Below are 20,131 nucleotides of genomic sequence, written 5' to 3'. Positions count from 1 at the left end.
AGTGAATCACTATTATCCCTTTCAGCATCATCTACTGAATCTATCTCGGCATCGTCATCTAATGCAAGAAGCTTTTGTCTTTTGTATCGTCTTAAATGCAACACGAGGTTTTTCCGATGCACACCTTCAGTTAGTACAACACAGTTATCGCTGTGTAAAAAATCTGCTTGAAGAATTTGTATTTGATCTTCCGTCAGAGTAGCAGACATTGCAAGGAGCTTACACTCCAATTGTCTCAACCTTTTAATGCCATCAAATGCTGGTCAATATGATGGCAATCTATCTAAACTCTTGTGGGCTTCGTCCAAAACTATGAGATGCAAATCATCTACTTTGTCTTTTAATGCACTAAACTGACCGATGGTTGCCTGGCAGCGTCCATTTGCTGGTGTCCCAAATAAATATTCAGGGGTGCAAAATGCAATGAGAGGCCTCTCACTATCACATGGGTTCCTTAACACTTTGCGAAAATTCATTTGGCTGTTTTTTCCTGCAGCACTGCCAAGTGCAAATGCATCTATCCCCAAATTTTGAATTTGGTTTGTAATAACTGCTATCATTGGCTCAATAACTAATGTTATTTTACCAGGGTTCATAAGGGCTGATGCAACGTAACAGAAAGAGATTTACCAGAACCTGTCGGCTGCACAACAATGACATCTTTTCCACCCTGCAATGCTTCAATAGCAGCTACTTGAAAATTTTTGTATTGTGCCACCTTCAGTTTAGATTTTAGTGATTCTAATTCTGTTATAACGCAAGGAGCCAATGATGGTTGTGTGCTGTGAGGAGAGATAGGTGCTTCATGTGACTGTTGAGACTGATAAGTACTAACACCAAAATCAGTAATATCCACATCTGACTAGTTATCACTATCAGGGAAATCATGCCCACCATTCTCTTGCCTCGCATCAAAGAAGTCTACTAAAACTTTCAATACTGCTAGTGCATTAGGCCTTGCTTCTGGATCCTGCAACCAACACTCTTTGATTAAGCCAGAAAGTGTTGTGTCTACATTTGTGGGAAACACAGGCCGTAACTCATGCCGAACATTGTCAATTAATGCCATAGAAACATTGCACCATGCAGGCTTGCAGCATACTAGCTCATAGGCAAGTATGGAAAACGCATATATGTCAGAAGCCTTGGTAGGTCTCAGTGGAAATGCACCATTTGAAGGCAATTCTGGTGACATGTAACCAGGTGTCATTAATTGCTTCATCGTAGTAGAATGAGAAAAACGTTGTGGGGCTGTTGGAACATTAGCATAGTCAGTAAGCTTTAAAAAAACTCATCACGATGTAACCCATTTACCAAAACATTTAATGGCTTAATATCTCCATGTATTATGGCATTACTGTAGAGAAAGCCAACCCCCTCACTGATGTCAGTCAGCGCAATAATTGATAAAATCAAGAGGCATCTCATATCCATAAATAACCATTAAGTCTTCAAGTGAATGCACAACCTCATCTCCTAGTTTCTTTTCACAAAGCTCCATAATTACATAGCCAGACTGGGGGCAGAGACCATATATTTTGGCTACTTTAGGATGATCATGCATGTGCAAATATTGCTCGTATGACTTTACAAGTGAACTAGCTTGGCTATAAGAATAACCCTTCAACTTCTTAACAGCAAATTCTCTACAGTTCATTGAACCTACGTACACTCTACTGCTTGCACCATCTCCTACCTCATTCGTTAGTGATACAGTTATCTTTCCTCCATATTATATGGGCTTTCCCACACAAATGACTTGTGTGATGGCAGAGTCACATTGATCCTTCTGGGTCACTTCTTTGGTGGCTCCATTGCTAAGGGGAGAAAAGTGATCATCACTAGTGGTGCTCCACAGCAATACTACCCAATCCCTATAATGCACTTGTCAATTTCATCCCCCACCCCGGGGCGTCCCCACACCCCAGGTGGGGATTTGACATTGCTTCTTGTCCCCACCCCTGGGGCAATTGACAATTGTCCAATTCACTGACCAATTTTCGGTAGTTGCATTTCTAATCAATAAAATCGCACTTGCTATAATTTTACTAGCTACAGGGCAGGTTTATTACTAGTCGTATGCATGAAATATGCGCTTAGTCATCCTTGAGGTGTTGTCAAATCCCCTACTATGGGGGTGGGGACATAGTGGGGATTTGACAGCCGATTTTGCCCCAGTAGTGGGGAATTTGACACCGCGATTTGTCAAATCCCCGGTATTCCCCCACCCTCCCCGGGGGTGGGGGGATGGGGCATGAAATTGACAAGTGCATAAGCATACTGTGTAGCTCGAATTGCCGTTTATGCCGGCCGTCAGAACAAGCGTAAGAATTCTCTATAAATCAGATGCTGAAGTAGATACCCACAATGAAATCTATAATGTTGGTATTATCACAGTACAGTAACAAAGTTTCAAATTTCACACTTACCAGTTTGGTGGCATGGTCCAAAGGAATGCGCGCGAAAACAGCACGTGCGAAAGAATAAAACCCGAGGTAAAACCCCCAATGCTAATTACGTTTTGAACAAAATCACGGAGTTGCAGCTGATTTACTCACAGCATTAACATGGTTCCGTACAGAAACATATTAACTTCGCTGGATATACCGCAATCTAAGGTACGCCAATGTGTTAAAGGTTTGGCAGGTTATATAGAGCCGGTACCGGTTACACTGTTTTGCCGGCTATTTTGCCGGCAGTGGAGGGTATAATACTTAGAATGTTACGTGCATTAAAAAAAAACTTGTACAAAAAACCTAAGAAAGCGAAAAAAAAAAGTTGTCTAAGCGAGGGTTCGAACCCGGGCATCCGTACTCATAAGCAATGTTTGTAACGATTATACCACCGGTGCTGCAGCTAGTCATATTATTTAGTTTCTACGTTATAAACATCCGACTGAAGTGAACAAGAGTGAAGAAGAAACCAAAGCTGAACCCTAGCCTACCCCTAACGCTAAGGAACTACTTTTCGCATCCCCTAAAGTTGAATGCTCGGGGCAACCTACTAGACGCGTGCCCTAAAGTTGAATGCTCGGGGCAACCTACTAGTGCCGGCACAATAGCCGTTAGTGTTTGCAAACCGGTACCGGCTAAATATACACTTCGTAAAGGTTTTAAGGGAGCAACATTTCCCCCTTCTTTTTCGACGTGTGATATCAATGGTTTTTATCACTCGTAGGTATTCTTGCTGCCATTTTGATGTTTGATACTAAAGGTTTTAAGCAATGGTGTCTGATAAATCCACTACCTGTCCCTACGTTTTATGTCAAAGGTCTTACCAGTTGCTGGCATTACTGCTACCACCTATACGTTTTATACTAAAGGATTTGCCTGTCGCTGTTATACCTGCTTCTTTTACGTTTACTATCAAAGGTTTTACCTGTCGCGGATATACCACCTGGTATGTATGTTCTGTACTTAAAGGATTTAGCCGTCGCTGTTATCCCAACCATTAGTGTGGTGTTTCCTTTACTTGCAAAGGATTGCACGCTTCGCTGATTTCCCACCTTCATTTCATTCCTTTATATTAAAAACAACCTACATCAATATTATATATATAGTACCTATACCCAAACAACTGGTAACCACAGTTGTACTCTGTGTCATTCTTTAAGCCTCGCCCTTAGAGGACAAATTACGTCACGGTGGGGGCGACTAAATTTAAAAACGAACGATGGTATGCAGCACCATAGATTATATCTGTGGACTATAATCTATGGCAGCACACTTCTTTGTGGCTATATGCACTGATTAACTACATAGAGCGCCAGTTCATCAATACCCAGTGACCGCAGTTGTGCTTTGCGTCATTCTTTAAATTCCGAGTAAAATTCTTAGAGAGCAAATTACGTGGGGGCGACTAAATTCAAATTTCAAACTAGCCATTCTCGAAAACATGTTTCAATCTGAACGAAACTTTTAGAACAGTTTAAAGATACATTGCCCTACATGCCAAGCGAGTATTGCGGAAAACAACAATCTGGGATTTGTATTTGGCCTCTAGGTCGACTGAGGACGACTGAAACTGCGTTTGGTGCTGAAATTAAGACTGTAGGTAGGCATTCCAGTATCCGAGATTTTTTAATAAAAAAATTCTCCGTATATTCCCCAATAGAACCCTGGCACAAAATAACAACTCGTGTTTAACTTGGGATTGCTCCGTCGTCCGAGCTCCAATGAGTATGAAAATCGCTGTGGGGTTTGTCCACATGCTGATCATCATGAAAATCTTAGTTTTATCGTGCGCGTTACATATAAGTAAGTTTTGTGTTGTTTTGTAATCTTTTCAAGCCTTGTAATGTATGTAGAGTACTTTAAAACTTTTAAAAACGTACTGTCGGGTGGAAGGTAGTCACTGGTGCTTACTTTAAAGTGCGTAGTTACTTCGCTCAGGTTAGCGATTTTCAGCTCCAGAGCATTTTTCTGGTGGCTGTGTCATCAGCTCAAAAGTATAAACCACTTCAAAGTAGGCACAACAATGCCATAATTGAAACCACAACTCCACCTTAGGTATTGTTGCATCATTGTGGCACCTCCACTTCAGTTGTTTGCTTTTATAAGTTGTTAACTTGATGTTTTTACTTACTTGAGATAGCCACTTGCCTATGGGTATACACCATTGTACTGACAAGTGTGCAGTAGGTGAAACATAATTGCTCACCACAAAGCATACAATGGTTGCTGAGATCCAATAAGATCTGAAGTTACTCTCATTACATGTACAAACTTGTAGCTAGAAGCAACTGCAGTTTCAAGATAGTCCAGATTACTAGATGACTTCCTGATTCAATTGTGCCATTTTCCCTTTAAAATGCATGGGGAGCCCTGGAGAATATTTTTACCTTTTTTCAATTTTTAAGCACTGTGCATGCCAAAGTAGCTAATTCCAACCCAACAAACTATATATTTCTGAAATCGGCAATCAATACTCTATCTATTGAGCATATAAAAATCCCATTTTTCCAAATTTTAAAAATTGGGCTGGAATGCCTACTGTAGGGTAATCATGTATGGTGAAATCGATGATGTGAATCTTGAGGCGATTGAGTGAATACTGAAGCGATAGCAGGGCAATCAATGTTTGGAATGCACAAAGGAACGCAAGGCATACACCTGCGGTTGCGTCTAACCACATGCGATTTAAAAAAAAATACACCTGCGGTTGCGTCTAACCGCATGCGATTTAAAAAAAAAATGAAACTTCCCCTTTGATGTCAGCAATCTCGATCACGAAACAATCGGCATGGATTTGCTTCACTGCTTGTGTGGTAGTTACTAGTGACACGATGAGTTCAACTCTAGAGTTTCAGAGGGATAGCGTAAGTGGCGGGTGAGTTACAGGAAGGCCGAATTTGACAACGTTCGTTCCTGTAAAATCCTCACGTAGTGGTCGCGTCATTTATTGTCTGCGGCGCGCGTTCTGCTTTACTGGCCGCGCGACTCACTACCGTGAGTCTTGATTACCACCTAATCCTAGTGAGAGGTCAAATAGTTTAGTAACTTTTTAAGGTATGTACTGTTTGTTTACTAAGACAAAACATCATGATATATATATATATGGTTATGGCGATCTATGACAATTCACTTGCCTATGAGTATCATCGATATACTCTAATAGAACAATCACATGTACTACTTAGTGAATGCAATTAGCTACTGTATAGGTAGAAATTTTTGAGAAGCAATTTTTTTTGCAAATTTTGTGGGGTGATGATAGCTTAATGAAAATATAATCATGAATATATTAAAGCTGCACGTATCACTTAACGTTGTGATTGCAGCAAAATGTCTTATTTTCTGGATTACATTAAAATTGTGCATTTTATGACAATTTCATCCCTATGACTCGGCTTATATGATATACTGTAGAGAGTTGATTATGTGTCAATTATCTGAACACCACAATGACTGCTCAATTAGAGTATTTTTATGCTCTATTAGAGTAATTGAAACAGCAATCTGTATCTAAACAGCTGTTTCAGTTATGCATCCTCCCTTCCCCAGCTTAGTTCAAATAGTCAACTCATCATTGTATTAGTATTTCTCTTAGTGTGTGTACTGATGTTGGTCACTTGTGTAGTGGTTATGGTAGAAACAAGAACTCAATAATCATTGGATCAACGTACCAAATCTCTTGATGACAATGAAGATAAAAATACAGAGTTTACACAAAAAGAAAACAGCCGAGGTGGAGGACATTGCTGCGTATTTGAGATTTAATAAAGAAATAAGGAAATCTTCTGCAAAGTACTTCCACATGGTCTCATAGTGTTCGTGAGTTTCTGTACACACTGAATACTTATTGAGAACAGTGTTCTCTACAGTCTTATATATGTATTATCTTGCAGCTACCATACGCATATCATTACTACAAGATGATGGTGGATACAGTCTTCGTGGTGGACCAGTTGATGCTGTAATAGCATATGGCTGCATCACCACAGAATATTGCAGGTATGATTGTGTTTATCCTAGCCATGTAGGTGTCAGTGTACTTTGCTTTTTGTAACTCCTCGTGTATCATTCTACAAACAGATGCTACTGTACTGATCTATCCACCCACGAAGGGCTGATTAACAAACTGGTCGATAGGTTAGTGCTGTACACATGTGATTGGTGTGTTGTAAACTGCAGTACTTCTACAAGGAGAACAGACAGATCATGTGGACTTCTTGTACTAGTTTGTTAGTGAGAGTACTAAAGAATATCAAGTAGGTCACCTTTATAGTGTTTGCTTTATTAGAGTGTATGTATGAATATATTACAAATCATGAAGATTTTTGTGGCCAAACATATCAACCTAAAACCAGCCTCACAATACCTTCATGGTGCCTTGGCAGTATTGGTTAGGTATAACCAAGCCCAAAAGTGCCTTCAATGCGAACCAAAATGCTTCCAATAAGTTGCTAAGGAAGTTTTAAAGAATTATTTAATGGAATTTTGATGACTAACTGACTGACTTACTAATGCCTTCAGACAAGCATAACTCAATAACAAACCAAAGCTAAGGACCTGATTTTTCACTGTTTGATGTCGCTTCAGCCTGACAGGTGCCTTTTGGCATACTGCAGTACATACAATGCACGCATCATGCAGAGATGTAGCAAGAACCTGGGCCCGGGTCCAGGCATCAATAATTGTACACTATAATAAACATCAAGATCGAGATACTCTAATGGAACAGTCACTCTAATATAGCAGTCAGGCAAATGTGAGTAATGGTAGCTATTCTAATAAACTACAATAAAACTAGCCTCACATTCAATTTCAGAGGGTACAAAGTTTAAATTTTTCCTAGGTGGAATGTAGTTAGTAGAAAGCCATAAAATTCAAAATCGAGATACCCTAATAGAACAGTAACTTTACTGGAGCAGTCACTCTAATACAGTGTACGTATTAATAATTATACTGCTGAAATCACTCTAAGATTCAATTTCAGAAGGTCTAACTTTCAAAAATTTCCTGGGGGAGCATGCCCCCAAACCAGGATGTTTTGCATACTAATTCGCACACTAAGAAATATGTCTTTCCTATATTGACTTGCTATATATACACCTACACTGTAAAAAATTAGTAGTGAATTTCTCTGCCACAATACTCACTACTGTTAAGTAGTGACGTTCACTACTTTTTGTAGTGAACGTCACTACTTTTTGCAGTGAACGTCACTACTTGGTGGTCAATGTAGTGATGTTCACTACAAACTTAGTAGTGAACGTCACTACACAAAAATAGTGAGTATTGTGGCAGCCATTAGTAGTGACGTTCACTACATTTAGTAGTGACGCTCACTAGTTTGTTTTTACTGTGTAGGCCCTGGCAAAACCAAAAGTCTGGCTACACTCCTGGCAGTACCTTTGTCCTCCTTTGTGTCTCATTTCTTTTTGGTTCACGATAGTGGGTAATAGCTTTCCTACGTCATTCAGGAAGCTGTGTTGTACAGACCTCCTACAGCCTTCTTTCCTCTACTTTTGCTGTGTATGCCTTAACAATACTTTGAGTGTCATCAGACAGGCATGAGTACAAGCACACAGTTTTCCAAACCAATTAACAACCTTGCAGCACTATTGTGGCCAGCCGTGGTCTGGTGCCAGGTCAAAAAATCACATGTTTGTAAATTATATCTAATCCAAAACAGCTAGCTGTAAAAAAGGTGCGGCCATTATTAAAATGTTTGCCATTTACCTACCATCACAGACATTTCTTGGCTGCCAACTGGGATTTCACATTTTTTTCACCATGGCTTTTTGGAGGCGACAATTCAAGTGAATTTGTACTGCTTCCTCCAACTTTCATTAGGACTTGGAAACAAATTCACCTGAATTGTCGTTATTAAAATTTGAAATGTCTATGAAAATTCGAAATGCTCTATTAGAGTAATTGAAACAGCACTCTGTATATAAACAGCTGTTTTAGTTATGCGAACTCCCTTCCCCAGCTTAGTTCATGTAATCAACTCAATATTACATTAGCATTCCCCTAGTCTTAGTGTGTGTACTGACATTGTTCACTTGTGTAGTGGTTATGGTGGTAACAAGAACTCAATAATCAGTGGATCAAATGAAACTCTTGATGACGATGAAGACAACTTGTTGGAGGTGGAGGACGTCGCTGCGTATCTGAGATTTAATAAAGAAGTAAGAAAGTTTTCCATAAAGTACTTCCACATGGTCTCATACTGCAAGTGTGGTCACATGCACAAGTGAAATATGTATTGAACAGTGTTCTTCACTGTCGTATATTATCCTTGCAGCTACCATACACATATTATTACTATAGGATGATGGTGGATACAGTCTTCGTGGTGGACCAGTTGATGCTCTAATAGCATATGCTGCATCACCACTGAATATTGCAGGTATGATTGTGTATATATTAACCATGTAGATGTCATTGTACTTTGTGTTTTGTATCTCTTGATGTATCATTCTACAGACAAACACTACACTGAAGCTTTTCTACTGATCTATCCAACATTTGTAACCCATGAGGAACTGATTAACAAACTGGTCTACAGGTTCGTCATATGGTGTGTTGTACAATTGTGATTTTTGTGTTGTAGACTGCAGTACTTCTACAAAGAGAACAGACAGACCATGTGGACTTCTTGTACTAGTTTGTTAGTGAGAGTACTAAAGAACATCAAGTAGGTCACCTTTCTAGTGTGTGTTTTATTAGAGTGTGTGTATGCATATTCATACAAGTAGTTGTTCTGAATGTTTTGCTTGAATTTGTATGTTTTATTTCCCATGGCTAGCAATATACAAACAAGTTAATGTTGTGCTTAGTTCTTCATCAGTTTTCTTTTTAATGGACCTCAAAACTGTGGTTTTTTAATTGTACAAATACATTTTATGTACAAGTACAGGACATGCGCCCTTTTATATATCTACTAGTGTTTTCCATTGAGCAAGGAACATGCAATCAAACTGGAATCAGTTGTGTAGAAGTTTATACAATGTCTAAATTTTGAAATTTATTTATTACTTTTCTGCCAAAACTTTAGCATTCAAGAAGCTGCTGTGAACACACCTCCCACATCCTTCTTTCCTGTGTGCATAACGTATCAATACTTTTGAGTGTCATCCATCAGACAGACACAAGCACACAATTTCCAAACTAATTTCACAGCATTCTTGCAGTCAGCTGGGTCTTGTGCCTGATCAAAATATAATTTGTTGGTTCTACTTCTCTTACATTTTAGGATGGGTCTTAGTCAAGAAATTGATGTGAAAGTGATTGGTCTGGTATATATGATGTTGTCAACTAAGCAACTCAAATTTGCTCAGTTGTTAAGAGATGCTCTGATTACTAAAGTAAGCACATTTCAGTTAGATAGTTAGATCATGTGATGCTCCTTGTAGCTGAAGCAACTAATACCTGACCACACTGCAATGTTTACAGCTCTCCCTAAGATGCTAACAGATGGAGCAAAGTAAGTGTATTCTACAGATACCGTAGAGTCTGTTTGTTAAGCGCACGTATATATTAAGTGCATATTGCCTGTTAAGTGCATACCTGTGTCCTGTACTTAACCCATTCACGGTGGCAACCGCCATATGGCAGATCGCTCTAATAAAACACTCGCTGAATACAATTTCGACACGCTTACACTGGTATTGTGCGTTTGTTAGCACGATGCACCTATGCTGAAATGCACACGCCCATAGAGGTCCCGTTTCTGGGATAACCGGCACTATTGTGGGTTTGTTACGTAATCCGGTAAAACTTTTCTTGTGAACAGAGTCGAGTTAAGTGTTTCTTCGAGTTGATAGTAGTGTTTTCGAATACTCTGAATCATTTCTGATGTGCTACAATAGCCGAAGAAGACAGTCAATGGTTTTACAAGAATGTGGCGTGATGTGCACGCGTGCGTATACGCATGCGCAATGAGGTTATTGAGCTAAATCTTGATAAAATCAGCTAGGGAGACCATCGCTCAGTAAGCAGACAATGTAGAAGTGTTTAATAGACTGTTATATTGATTTGTAGATCCTTTGTTTGTACCCGTATGTGCTGTTTATATTGTTTTCGTCTTTGTTGTGTTGTAATTACTTTGCGGTTTGTGTTGTGTAAACATAAACAATATAGCCAAGTTTGTAAGTCTATAGCAAATATTTCAAGGGGTGGTTACTAAGTAGTTTAGTGTACAGGTAGTGTTATACTGGGCAATTAGGCCAGACCTATATAGTCTGCCGGGAAATTCAGCAGTGAATGGGTTCATGGTTGATAAGCACATGTGGACGAACACAAAGCTCCAACATGAGACGAAGCTATACTATCTAGAGAAGAAATGCTAGAGGTTTTCTAATAGTGCATAGTGCAAAATTTCATTAAGTACAAAGCCAAAATATGGCCTGTACTATACTTAATTACCAAGCAAAGTGGTCTTCTGTAGCTAGTAGTCTATGCTCCACATGAAGGATTCAGTGCACAATAACTGGACTCAAAAATATTGGTACTTATAATGACTGCAATTCACACCACCCCAAGAGAGTGAATCCATAATAATCACAATGTGGTTTATTTATTAGACGCATGCGCTTAACAACCATATGTTAATCACAATATTTTTTCGCGAACTTTTATTAGGCATATGTGCCTAACAACCAGACTCTACGGAGGTGAATTATATATCATTTGTGTATATTGTCATAGGAAACATTCATTATTTGACCTGAAGGCTTTGCCAAACAAATGACACTACTAGATGCTGGATATTTCTACAAGTTGGATGTGAGGTGTGATCACTATATTGGCAGTTAACCATCTTCTTTGTATTACAGATTTATGAGATGTTGTGTTGGGCTGCTGAGGCCGATGAAGAGAAGAGTCCAGGTCTGACCAAGTTCACTGAACACTTTAATAATGTCTCACAATGGTAAGTGTACTTTGTACCAAAAACAATGGGATCAAAGCATGTGCTGGTATAATATGAAAGGCACAATTGAGCTGTGAATAGTGTCTGTCTGTAAGGCACAGAGCCAAGTATTTATATAAGCTGCCAGGTTAAAATTGTAAGGTTCCAAGTGGGATTCCAAGTTGTTGTCGTTATTAGAAAGCAATGACAGTAGTCTAGCTGTATTTAACTAGGGAAGTAATATGCCCAGCTTTGTTAGTAGTTAACTTGGAGAAGAAAGAAGGAACTGTCCATGTTTCATATATGCATGTCATACTTTCACCAGTGAGACATGGTACATACAGACTATTGTGGGATACCAGTAATGAGATTTGCTAGTGATGACTCTTGTACACAGGTGACCCAATATTCCACTGGGAAGGCATGACCATATGTAAGTAACCAAAGCCTTTGCTGGCGCATGGGCATGTGTGCTTGCATTGGTTTGTTTGTTTATTTATTTACGAACTCCCACTCATCTTAGTAATTTCTGCAAGTTTATATATAACTCATGTATTTATTAGTAAGTCATCCCAAGTCATTAGAATGACAAGTGTTTCATTCCTTTGTTTTATTACTACACAGGACAAAGACGCTGATCTTGGACAGAAGCCTTGACAAGAAGGGAAGGGAGAGAGTAATGCTCTACTTCATTTCAATAATGAAGGTACTAGCTACCTGATGATAAGTTGCGTTGTCAGTGTGTGTTATTCAACAGAGTCTACGACATATTAACAATTTCAATTCTTATTTGGCTATCCTATCTGCCATTGAGTCAGCGTCAATCAGCAGACTGGAGTGGTCAGAAAAAGTTATCAAGGTGTGAACAGTAGTGTAATATATGAAACACTATACAGGGGGCAGTGAAATAGTCGGTTTCTGTAAAAGCTCACTAGATGCATTTTGGTCATCTGAACGCAATATTAAGGGCAGGCCTTTTCTGGTGTCTGTGTTGATTAGCACTAGTATATATGACATTTGTTGTTTTACAGAATTTGGAAGAGCCAAGAGCATTAATTGATAACAAGGGATCATTTAAGGCTTACAGAGATGCCTTCGGAACAGCGACACCTCCCTGTATTCCATATATGTAAGTGCACGCGTGTGTTTGTGTTTTAGTGTAAGTGACTCCAGCTATTTAATTTACCACATTCTCTTACACACTGTTATTCTCAATTTCAAAATAGCGCATACCGTATTTAGTTTAGAAGTGTTCCACTATTTCTGATGGTCTATAAGCTGGCTAGGTGGTTTTGTGGTTGTCACACTTGTGTATATGGACACTTCATTACAATAGGCATATCACAACTTAATCACCACAGCTAGAAACATTTAGAGTGATTTTGTATATGCAGACATTTTTTATGCAATCGTGCACCTTTTAATCAACTCTCACAATAACTGGCTATTGTGACAATCATGCTGATATTGTTTCTCATTCTAGTGGACTGTACTTACAAGATCTCACTTTTATCAACATGGTGGGTGATAAATTAGAAGACGACAAGTCTTGTATCAACTTTAACAAACGCTGGAAACAATATAATACTGTAGACAAGATCAGATTAGCCCAAACAAAGTGAGAATTGTATAATAAATTACTTTTAATTCTGTGAAATGCGTGTGTCTGTGTGGGTGTGTGTGTGATTTTATAAATAGAGCAGGGACTCAAACAAAAAAAAGTAACCCTATAACCCACAAATATGCATGGTTAGATTACCTACAGTATGTGGGCGTGCCTTGTACCAGTGTACTCAACATTTCTGTTAACCCTTGTTAAGGCACTTCAAGGGGTGTGGTTGCCATACTATAGTGAAACTGGCCATTTTAAATGTAGCTTGTGTGTTAAGGAACGTGGTTGATGTACGCTGTTTTCTGTAGTGAACTGATCTTGTGGGTGGTAGACTAGAGCAGTCCATCAAGTAGAGGTGTAAACTCCTCAAACCATTTGTGGCACCTAAATATGCGCTTCTAAAGAAAGTATTATACAGAAATTAACATCTTGGTATGGTTTTCATGTATGAACAAGATGATGCGTGGATTGAAGATTAAGGGTAAAGGCAAGATGCTGAGGGAAAAACACCTAAAGGACACATACCATTCATGAGTTGGTTATTGTGGCATAAAATGGTGGTCGTACACTTTGTATTGTAGTTTAGCCTCTAGCCTTGTGGCTGTGGTCAAGCTGGCAGGCAGGCCAAAAACTGATTGGGTTTGGCAATTTAATAATTATACTTCTGTAATGGTTTTCTTGATTTTAATGCTAGACTTGACATTAGATAGGCTTAAAGTGTTCCTGGAAAGCTTTTCAATACATATGATATTTCTATGACAACTTATGAAGACAGCCGTACTGTACAATTGTCACTGCTAGCTTTAAAATTTTGTTTTTTGAGAGTTAGACCTGTTTATGATATGTGCTATTTTCACAGACAATACACAATAGATCCAGATCATGAAATACTGATCTTCTTTCGTGATTTTGAAAATCACTTGCCAGATTCAGTAAGTAGAACATCATCTAATGTGGTACCACTATCAGTCCTTCTCATTGTAGGATTTGTATAAAATTTCACTGGAAATCAAACCTAGAGGAACTGCCACAGTTACTTCATAAAGAGACAACGAAATTATTAATATAATGTGTATTATGTGTACAGTATGTAGTATGATAGCTACTTGTGTCTTTTTTAACTTCAGAGTGATAACCTCGTGTGCAACCAAACTTGTTATATTATTTACACTTGTGATGAGTATGCCATCACATGACATGTGGTATATAGCTGACTAGTGATGATGTTGTGTAGTGCACTAGTAGTATATGCAGCATGTAAGTGTGTTGTGATGCTGATAGGGTTCACTATTCTGAAGTTATAGCCATTTGTGTATTAGAGTAAAAAGTATCCCTAGGATTGAGTCTTTTATGCTCCAAATTTTGCCTATTATGCTTTTTGGCATTTCCTCAAATTTTTACCTATTATATATGCTTGTTTTTATGCTTTTCAGTATGCTTTTATTTTGTGTTTTTTCTTTGTGCAGAAAATTTCTTGTAATGATTAAAATAATATGAATGGAGAAGCATTACATCAATTGTAACTTGCAAATGGTTTGAAAAGGAATGTGCTCCAGAGTTAGTGGGCTTATTAGAGCAAGGGGTCTAGGCGCATATCTAGTGCTATAGTCATTTTATTGTCTAATACATCTTTATAGTTTCATATGCAACTACGTGTAAAATATTATGCATTGTTTCTGATTGATCTTTGATAAGGCCACTCCAAATAAATTCTGTTTCTTGTCCTTGGCTCAGGTGTATTTGCATGTGGGAGGGTAGACCATTTTCATTATAAGATTGGCAACTTTTAAACCATTATTGAATTTCCTGACACAATATTAACTATAAAAAAAGCATGCTTAATGTTTGTACCTTCCTTTTTAAGTTGCAAAATGTGAATTTGTGTTGACTTGATAGCACACTGACATGTGAGCTGACACTATTACAAGATCACTTTGACTCAGCCTGTACAAGTACAGTATGCAAGAATAACATGTAGTCCTGTGCTGATTATGCCAGCAAAATAGGCACAATATTTGTGTATCAGTTATCAGGAAAGCAAATTATGCATATTTTGTATGATGCAGAATGGGATAGTGTGGAAACAGTAAAATTTATATTATTAGTGAAGGAAAGACTAGTTAAAGATTGATATACCCTAACAGAGCAGCCACTACATGTTCACAGATGCATTAGATACTCTAACAGAAAGCAGCTAGTGAAGACAGCATGATGGGACACAACTGGGAATAAAAGGAAATTTTGAAGCATTGCTCAAAGGCATATAATAGGCCTGAAATACCAGAAAATGTAAGAATATGGAATATTAAATGACAGTAACCAGATGTGGGCAGTGGATGGGAAACAGAATTTATTTGGAGTGTGAGTTGTAGTGATTGGTATTCAAAGGACAAAAGTTGCTCAATATACATATGCATGTAAGTAATATGTAACTTGCATTTGTAGTGCCATGTCATGAATATAATTATTAGCCTCCTTGGATAAACACTTCAATTTACTGGTTCTCATGTTTGACTGTTCTATTAGAGAATCCTAGGTGATATTTTTGAAATAATTATTTATCTGGAATGATTCATGATCATCATTAGAGCTTCCATCACCATTGTATGCACTGTCTTCCAATAATCATTATCAAGATCGGACAATCAATCATGTTAGATAAAATTAAATGCTGAGCCAAACTACTCATCCATTCCTTGTACTAGTTGGCACGTGACTGCATGTGTGACCCTATAAAATTCAAACCCACAATCAGTAGCTTTCTGCATTTTGTTGAGTGTAGAATTATTCCTAAGACTGTAGTGCTACTGGTTGTCGGGAACCATTTCACCATCCAAAACAGTCCTATTATGCAAAAATTATATGGTTGCAAGCCTATTATCACCCACTCACATCATGCAATTTATAGTACTTCTACAATCTACGCTAGTGTAAAAATTATAATTGCTGAAAAAAGAGCTCGAGGAAACAAGCCAGCACGTTAAACACACACAGATCTCTATGGATATGGTAGAGACTTAGAAGAAAAAAATAGTTTCCACAAATCAATAGCAGATAAGCACTAAGAATGCTTCTGTATAAATGATTATTTGATCAAGTTTCAAAAGACCTCTGTGTGTTTAACATGCTGGCTTGTTTGACTATTGTTTCTTTTTCAGTGTTTTTCCAGCGATCTCTATTTTTCATATGTGACCTGCTGAGTGAAAACTCGACTTGTTTGCATCTTCCTTGAGCTTCATTTTATGACTTGTTTGTTGTCTAGAGGGAAAAACCAATGCAATGGCATGGGTTGTTAAAAGTTTCAACCTTGTCTGGTAAGTCATAGCAATAGACAACAAGAAGAGCAAAACAATTAATTTGTGCACTGCCTATATCAAAAAAAAATACAGGTGCTTGTTTAATTGATCATAAGTCTCGAGCGCAATGAGCTACAGAGTTGGGACTTGTGTCGTTCTATTCACCATGAACTGGGGCATTCATCACAGTATATACTTGGCCTAAATACACCCATATGTTAAAAGGCTGTTCAAGCTATAGAATCAAAAGTGACAATAAAGTTATGTCTTACTGCACATAACTCACATTTGCTTCATGGTACAGAAACGAAAAAAGATATTCTTACTCTCCATGAAGAGGCAAATCCATCATTAGATATTTCAATTTGTGTCTTCCTTCACTGTTTACTGAAACATATAAAATTATTTGTGTAGCATGTGTAATTATACCCAATGTACTTTTATCTCAAAACCAGAATTATGCAACCAAGTCGGGTTTTAACTCAGTCAGTCACATATTTTAATTTTTAAAATTATTTTTACACTAGTTTGTTTACTTTTATATTGTTTACTTTTATATAAATCCATTGATGGATAGCTAACATGATAAGTGCTGGTGGTGCTTGATATTACTAAACTGTATATCAAGTCAGTCATCATGTACAGTAGCTGTTGAGTGTTCAGCTATTATCAGAGTTAGCAAACACTGTTTACTGAGTGCACTTTGCACCTATATACAGCTTAATGTATAGCATACTGTGGTCAGCAATGTGCATTTGAGCATGGCTTCCAGTACATGTGCACACACATGCAGCTCTGTGATCACAATAAGTCAAGTAACAACATTGCTGGTCTAGTCTGGTATGAACTTATCATACTGTGATATAGAGTTTCTGAATGAACATGTTAACATGAATAGATTGGATACTTACTAAAACGTTGATTACCCTTGCAGAGACAAAGTCAGATCAATGCAAAGTGAACCTACAAGAAGCAAATATGCTTGAGAATGGATAACATGCATTTAAAAGTAGGTCATGGGCTCTGATAAAGAGACTTAACATGAAAGGCTATGTAGATTTTATATTTCAGTGAAGCCATACTTCAAAGAATTTACTTGGACAATATGGTAGTTAACGGGCAATAACCTATCCCCCAAAATGTACCCAGAGTTTGCTGTAGGCCTGTGGAAAAATAATGATAATACTAATAATCATGAACAACAATCCCACATAATACAATACATAATTTCACTTGTCTAAATAGTACCAGCCCAGTGAATAATTTCCACTTTCAGTGGGTTAGACACTCCATTTGTGCACCTATGTTGGTTGATTTCCTGAATCTGCTTCTTCACATCTTCTAAAAACTGATCATCATCATCTAATAATTCAAATATCAACTCTTTCACTGCATAGACATGTTTTAGATGTTCCAAAAAATTCAGTATTGCTGCCTGATCTATGCACTTGTCACAAAACTTCAATATTTTAAGAAAATTATTGCTTGTCAAGGATTTAGTTATTTCAACTAAACTTGGTGGTGAAAGTCCATTGTAACATTTCAATGTCAATTCTGTTAGTGTCTTGTTCTGTTTTAATAGCTTGGTGATACCTCCCACCAGCTTCTCACATGAAAGAAATTCAAGTTTCAACTTCTCAATCTTGCCATTTTTCTTGATACTATTCAATATGTTGTAGTTAGCTGCATCACTCGTGATAACTAGTTCAATATGTCTCAACGCAGTAGTTTTGGCTACATTACAATTAATCAATTCACATATATTAGGTTGGTCAAAACTGATTGATTTTGTTTTAAACAATGCAGCAGCAATTAAAACATCTGATGTCATTAATACACCTTTCAACCCAATATGTTCCATTGTGATGTTCAGTGAAGATAAAATTGCAGAAATTCCTTCATCTCTTAGAGGATTACATGACAACTCAATACTGGTTATTGTTGAATTATCAATTTCCATCAACTTTTTGAGGTAGGCAGCACCGATTGCAGTGATACCATTATAGCTCAAGTTAAGATGTCGTAATTGCATGCTTTCACCATCATTAAAATGACGCACAAATTTTGTCATCCCACTGTCTCCAACACTATTGTTACTAAGATCTATCGATACAATTGATTTATTGTGGTATAGCATTTCACCAATCTTATCAACTCCATCACAACCTAATCCACAAAATGCCATACTAATGTCACAAAGTGATACATTCCTAAGGTTGGCAAAATATGTTGCACCTTCAGGACCAATATTAGCATAACTGATGTCTAAAACATTGAGAGTAGTATTACTGCAAATAATATTTGATAACAGCTGCATATTTGATAAGTGAGTACTTGATTCATCAGTTTCAGTATTAAATATGGTACCCTTGATGGACAGTTCAACAATACCATGCTGCATTGTAAACAAACTATGGGGAATAGATAATGACCGGTATGTAAAACTGCAGTCTGGAATACTTAGGACAACAATGTCATCTTGTAATTCCCTTTTTTGTAAAAGCTCAAGTAATATTAGAAACTGTTCGTCATATAAATACTGGGCATGTATTTGTTTTATTGTTCCTTTATAGTGCTTGAAGAAGTAACCAATGGCACGTACTCTATGCGATCCAACTTCAAACTTTTTAATGCCACTAACATCAATGATACCATCAAGGTAATCCCCGACTGTTTGGCACACTTCACTATTCTGTGCCTCGAACACACATTCCATCAAGAGTGGTATTCTCCACATAGTAAGACGTGACTTCAGCAGTTTAAATGGAAGTAATATATAACCAAGCACATCTATATCACTCAACTCAGTAATACCACAATAAAATCTCCATACACTTTCATAGTAATCATCATTCCAGTAAGCGTTTATATATTTCAGCTGCTCTTGTATGGGCATTTTAGAGATATACCATGCTGCACAAAATTCTTGCAGAGTTTTGTGAAGAAATCTATATGACTCTTCTATGCCATACTCTGAAGTGGTAGGTGTAGTTATTAATAGTCCAAGATCACTTGTCTTAATGTCAACTATGCCAATTTCCAAAAGACTTTGGGAGTTAAATATAGTCTTTCTTTGTTCTGTACCATTCTTTGCAACATAGCATAACTCAGAAAATCGCGTAGAAATATCTCCTGGAAGATGATTCAATGATCGAAGAATCTTTAACTGAGCCAAGTTTTGTGTTCGAGTGCTGATGTGTCTTAGAACCAAACGTAAACACAATAAAGTGTATAATTGTGTAAGTGTCTCTGGTAGCATTGAAAACCGAAAAAAAATTAGACATACTATTGCTACAAAGATTGGAATGTGCAGCATTTTCTTTACTATTGCATTCATCTGTAATTGTGATTTCAGTTCTACAGCCAACTCAGTGTTGCTTGAAAATGCATTTGAAATATATTTATTTACTGATTCTTCTGTATACCCTTCTATACTAATATTTTGTGAAGCAGCACGTTCTAGTCTATAACAAGCTTCAGGACGCGAAGTGTATACAAGTGTACAATTGGGAAGAAACTCTTTCTTCAAATCTGTAAATATAGAAGATGTACGAGATTGTGGATCTAGTTCATCATATCCTTCAATAATGAAGCAAACTCCCTCTCCAGAATTACTAGTTATTTCTTTTACAACATTATTCCTCAAGTCATCATCTGGAGTTACTATTAAGTCCCTGACTGTTTTAGCTTCTTGCATCCTTTGGGTATGCAAATGTAATAAAATTACAGCAAAATAATTTTTCAATACAATACCTTCTGCCCACTTTTTACAAATGTTTACAGCAAGTGTACTTTTACCCATGCCCAGATCTCCTTTAATAAGGATTACTCTGTTGTTTTCTCTCTCAGCATCAAGCACCTCAAA

General features: G+C 37.5%; 2 protein-coding genes across 2 annotated transcripts; one reads left to right on the top strand and one right to left on the bottom strand.

Moving 5' to 3' along the window:
* The first annotated feature begins 6,330 nt into the window (after nt 1-6,330).
* LOC136267479 (rap guanine nucleotide exchange factor 1-like) lies at nt 6,331-14,122 on the top strand. Its single transcript, XM_066062644.1, has 16 exons — nt 6,331-6,452; nt 8,518-8,635; nt 8,778-8,856; nt 8,934-9,015; nt 9,061-9,144; nt 9,703-9,814; nt 9,863-9,933; nt 11,091-11,122; nt 11,182-11,234; nt 11,285-11,379; nt 11,983-12,064; nt 12,116-12,217; nt 12,390-12,487; nt 12,842-12,976; nt 13,830-13,902; nt 13,955-14,122. Exons 1-16 carry the CDS (start codon nt 6,331-6,333, stop codon nt 14,012-14,014), a joined length of 1,398 nt encoding a protein of 465 aa, XP_065918716.1. The 3' UTR covers nt 14,015-14,122.
* Nucleotides 14,123-17,428: 3,306 nt separating this feature from the next.
* Nucleotides 17,429-20,127, bottom strand: LOC136265792 (NACHT, LRR and PYD domains-containing protein 3-like). The gene is made up of 2 exons (XM_066060708.1): nt 20,020-20,127; nt 17,429-19,964 (listed from the first exon to the last, which is right to left on the bottom strand). Exon 2 carries the CDS (start codon nt 19,961-19,963, stop codon nt 17,504-17,506), a length of 2,460 nt encoding a protein of 819 aa, XP_065916780.1. The 5' UTR covers nt 19,964; nt 20,020-20,127; the 3' UTR covers nt 17,429-17,503.
* Nucleotides 20,128-20,131: the final 4 nt, after the last annotated feature.

Source organism: Dysidea avara, chromosome 9 (genome assembly GCF_963678975.1).
Source record: "Dysidea avara chromosome 9, odDysAvar1.4, whole genome shotgun sequence".
Taxonomy (NCBI): Eukaryota; Metazoa; Porifera; class Demospongiae; order Dictyoceratida; family Dysideidae; genus Dysidea; species Dysidea avara.
The sequence above is the reverse complement of the archived record's forward strand: the minus strand, read 5'-3'. Positions and strand labels throughout refer to the sequence as shown.